The sequence below is a fragment of the Aplidium turbinatum genome, chromosome 11 (genome assembly GCF_918807975.1).
Source record: "Aplidium turbinatum chromosome 11, kaAplTurb1.1, whole genome shotgun sequence".
In the NCBI taxonomy this organism is placed as follows: domain Eukaryota; kingdom Metazoa; phylum Chordata; class Ascidiacea; order Aplousobranchia; family Polyclinidae; genus Aplidium; species Aplidium turbinatum.
Window position 1 is genome coordinate 3,478,805 of NC_137482.1, and position 5,079 is coordinate 3,483,883.

Genomic DNA, 5,079 nt, shown 5'->3' on the forward strand with positions numbered 1-5,079 from the left:
TTCAGTAAAGATACCTTAGGCTGTTTTATAGAACTCACCACAATGCCTGAAACATTTGCAGGATTGGCTAGACTGTTTTAACAAATAAGTTGAAGTAAAAGTCTACTTGCTTTCATCTTTTTGCCTCATTAATTAACTGTTTCAAGCAAGTAGGCTTATCGTTTTAAGCATAAAACAACAATTTAAACGCTAGAATTGTAGATTTGAGAAAACAAATTTATTTATTAAATGAGAGGGAGAGTTGAGCCATGTGGTTTAACTCTCCTTGACGTGATGGTTCAACTCTCCTAATCGTAACCATTTTGAATTTAGCCTGGATTTCTTCAAAACGTTTTCAAGAAGCTGCGTGGTAATTGCAGTGTTGTATGTGTCATTGAAATAAATTGACGGCGTCAGCGTCAGCGCGAATTGCCTAAAAACTTTACGGCGTAAAGTACTGCGTAAGCTCTTGAAGAAATTGACGGCGTCAGCGTCAGTGCTAATTTCTAGCGCTATTTTTTGCCAGCGCCTCATAAAACGGAAATATTTCAACCAAGTTTAGGCTAACAATAGCTATAAAAAAGAGCAGGTATTATGTTTTGAGACTGTATTGAAATTAGCTGCTTAGCCTATTAGTTATTTCCTTGCAGAAAAACAAGCATTTCAAAACGTTTGTCTGACAATCTGCTGCGTTTGGGACGCATATTGTCCTTTCAGTTGAAAACGTTTACTCGGAAAGGTATCACTATTCCAAACGTGCTGTGATAGTTTAGCATGTATAAATCTTTTAACGAGGTCCACTGCACCAACATCGCTCTTTTCAGGGGCATAGAGCTCTTGAAATAAAGTATCTTCAACGTCCGCGATGCCATTCATGGATTTTTCGCTTTCTGTCTCTGATCTCCCGTTCTCAATACATGGGTGATCAGCACCATTTGGCGAACTTCTTCCTCGTGTATTCCAGGGAGCCATTCCAAACAACGCGAAAGCCTGTAATTCGGATTAGTCGCGCTGGCCAGAATACATTGTGAAACTCTTATTGTGAAACGAAATTTTCCATGAAAAAAAAATGACGCATAGCGCTTGACGCTTAAAATCGGCAAAATAGTTGACGGCGCTATCACTTCCGTCAACTAAAAAATAAATTTACGGCACTAGCCTCAGCGTCAACAAAAAGTTGACGCCGTCAAATGACGTCAAATGACGTACAGCATTGGGTAATTGTTGCATACAATCACCTTTTCCAAAGGTACCTTGCACTATATTTGTAATTTAAATATCTTTTATAGCTTTAGAGATATTTAAGCAAATGCTAAAATTTTTCGAATTTACTTTCTGATACATTTTTGCATTTTCAAAGATAACTTTCCCTGGCAATATCGTGAAGCTTTCTTTACAACACTGACGCTGTAACAACGTTTTTTAATACCACTAGTGACAGTAGAGTGCAATTATATTAAGCAAAATTTCTGCTAGAGGTGGTGGCTCAACTCTCCCTGTGCCTCAACTCTCCTGCATCTCCCCTACAGTAGCCTTAATCCAACACTGTACAGCATTTTGCAGAAATATGTACCCTCTGTCCCCCCCCCCCCCTTAAATCCGGGCCTGGGTGAGAGTCGTGCACAACATCGGATCTACAGAGAGAATGTGATTGTGTATATTTTGTCAAAAGCATTCAGTGGTCTGATTGAAGATGGACACGAAGGCTTCCTTGCTTTCCCATTCACTTAGCTTCAATTTGCCGGCACCATCCTCAGCACCCTGACTCAGGCTAGATCAGGGACAGGCAACATACGGCCCGCGGGCCGGATCCGGCCCGCGACGGGATTTTGAGCGGCCCGCAGACAGTTTCCGGTCTTTAAATGATAATGGCCCGCGGCCACACTCTGCTGCAATACTCCACTGCTTGCTTACTACGTCAAATAATAGTGACAATTATTATTATTCTTTATGTTCTTTGATTCTTTGTTTTCGGTATTTAGTCGAGTGACCAGCATGTCATGTTCTGTCATAAACGGGCCCTTCCATTCTTTTTCTTTGTCTTTTGTAAGAATTGAACACCACTTCAAGAGAAGGGCACTTTTGCTCACGAAATGTACTCAACAATGAAGGCATTCAGGGTGAAGCTAAAACTGTTTTATCGCCAGCTCAATGAGAATATCGCAACGCACTTTCCAACACTCGAAACTATGGCACTCCAGATGATGACAATTGAGAAGTACACCAATATGACATCTGCACTAGGCAATGAATTTGGTCGTCGTTTTGCAGACTTTCAGAAACTTTCTGCTGAATTTGATATCTTGTCATCACCCTTTGCACCTGAGTTTGAAAAGGTGCCGGATGCCGTACAGCTGGAATTGATTGATTTGCAGTGTGACTCTACCCTGAAAGAGATATCCCAATCTAACGGCATTGATAAAGTTTATGCGTCACTGAATGAGTCCAAGCTTGCCAACCTGAGAAAGATGGCCATGAAACTACTTGCTCTGTTCGGGTCTACATACATTTGCGAGCAAACATTTTCGACCAGGAACAGAGACAAAGTTGCGATCCAATCTCACTGATGTTCACGTGCAGTCTTTATTGAGGGTTTCTATGTCCGACATGCAGCCAGAGAACGGTAAATTTGATCGACCACAGATGTCTCATTGACTTCAGCAGCTATTGAAGTACATTACATTAATTGTTAATAAATTCATTAAATACTGTTTTTGGTCTCTATGCTTTAAACTTAAAGTTTACATTACATTAAATACGATTTATTCCTTGTCTAGGTAGATAAATACGCGATTAATGTAGCGATTCATAAATCCGGCCCGCCAAGTACTTCATTTTTCCATATCAGGCCCGCCGACTGGAGAAGTTGCCCGCCCCTGGGCTAGATTGTAATCCAAGTAATCGTATCCTCATTGTCAGTAATCTATGTTAATAAAAATTAAACAATGCTTACACCACAACTTTTCAAGCTCTCATTCGTAAAAAATTATATCAGTTTGTAACCCGATGTAACTTGTCTTCCAATTAATGGATTTATGAACTAATGCGAACAGACTGTTGTTATCAGTGGCGGCTGGTGCTGTCTGTGAGCAGTGGGGGATGCAAACGACTTCGCGGGGGTGTCCCCCCAGAAAAATTTGAAAAATTGCACTAAATTTGGTGAGTTCTGAGAGTATTTTTACTCCAAATTTTGAAAAAATGAATTCAAACTTTGTTGAAAGTTGATGTATTCCTGAGCTGTATAAAAAAAAACTAACAGTACCTGGTAGCCTATTGCTTTGGAGACAAACTTTACTAGTATTGAGCTTAGTCTTGACTAGCCTAGCCGTTTTGAGATGCCCTAGCACAGGGGTGGGCAACGTGAGCTACCGCGGGCTACCTGTGAAATAAGTTTTGCGCCTAGGGCCGGATTTAGCTAATGGGGGCCCCGGGCACTTTTAGATCGGGGGCCCCCGTGCAAAAATTTTTTCGCGCCCACTGCGCGATAAACCACCTCTACGTCTACAGTAGCATTAACCTAGCACTGCACAGCATTTTGCAGAAGCTTTAAAGGCTGAAAGAAAAAAAATAATAATAACACAAAATCACATTTTGTGCTCATAGAGGGGTCCTTCAAAAGTCAGGGGGCCCGAGGCATCTGCACCCTTTGCCTCCCCCTAAATCTGGGCCTGTTTGCGCCTGTAAAAATCCAGCTTAAATTGAATTCGCTGCAGGAGGATGACATTCTTGTACAAAATTTCAATAAGATATAAGCTCCATTGCTGAAAATATAAATTAGTAGTGTTTATTTGATGTGCGGCCTTCCTGTAAGCATTACATTTTCCTAACTGGCCCCCGTGTTAAAAAGGTTGCCCACCCCTGTCCTAGCACTTCCTATAACCTGTTGAATACCCTAACTCTACAGCTAACACTCCTACATTCATGGCTCATCGCTACTCTGCGAAATAAAAACTAATTTTAAAAAGTCTGTAAAATTATTCGGTTAGGTGGGGCTGTTTTCCGTGCAGCCCCAACAGATTCAAAAATTGCTGTAAAGTACCAAAAGAGGTAGAGCTTCAAGGATAATTTTTAGCCAATCAGAGCGCTTGAAATCCAGAATCTCGGGCTGGAGAGCAGTTTGCCCAAAGTTGGTGTTGCCAAACGAAACTTGTAATATTTTAATTTTCGATCCGCAATTCTTAAGCGATAAAAGTAACCGGGTCGGACAAACACAAAGGAAAACATATCTTTCCTCTTCTCTTTCTTTCAGGTGGGGCTGCAGCCCCATGGCACGAGCCGCCACTGGGTTGTTATCAATCTTTGTATTTTGTACATTTCGACTCAGCTCTTCGGATTTGAGTATCTGCTTTGTTTCTACTTTTTATATTTGATAGTGATATGAACCATCTCGATTCTGATGCAAATAAATAAATATTAATACCACAAAAAGTGCTCAACGCCGAACAAAAAAGCGAAGCAGAGCAATTTACATCAAGTAAGATTATAGTTATTACTGTATAAAACCTCTACAGCCTGTTTCAACCTAAAAGCGGTAATCGGAAAATGATTATTCAAATAGAATCTTAAATTCTGATGAAACAGGTCAAAAATGTTTTGTGTTTAATAGCCTATTTGCAATTTGTCTTTATTTTTGTTGTTGCAAATGCATAAGTAATATTTCGTCTTCGTTTTGTTATGAAAAATTCGAACATGAGATTACTTTATAATTGGATTTTGCTTTGAACTCTATGAAATTGTATTATTCTGTTATCTGGATTGAACAAATTAAGTTGTTCGATACTTGTTTTCAGCTCACAGCCATGTAGTCAATGGATGTCCACATGCAACTTGTTCAGTTGTTCTAGTACAGTCGCATCTATTCACCTTTCAGCAAAGTGAAGGTTTAATTGGATGTAACCTGCATTGAGTGAACCATTCCGGATTTCTAGAGATGCGGCTTGGTTGGTCACATTTTGCATGGCTTGGCATAACTATTCAATCCATTATGTGCCGTTAGATGGAGAACAGTCTTTAGAATGCGTTGCTCAAGCGCACACCCCGAGAGTCGAACCAGCAACGCTTGATCTTGAAACTTCTTCCTGCATGAAGTCACGCGCTTAC

The 5,079-nt window shown here is 40.4% G+C and overlaps 1 protein-coding gene across 1 annotated transcript; it reads left to right on the plus strand.

Moving 5' to 3' along the window:
• The first annotated feature begins 2,168 nt into the window (after positions 1-2,168).
• LOC145779725 (general transcription factor II-I repeat domain-containing protein 2-like) lies at positions 2,169-2,546 on the plus strand. The gene has a single exon (XM_082591361.1). The coding sequence runs from the start codon at positions 2,169-2,171 to the stop codon at positions 2,544-2,546; it is 378 nt and encodes a 125-aa protein (XP_082447487.1).
• The last annotated feature ends 2,533 nt before the right edge of the window (positions 2,547-5,079 follow it).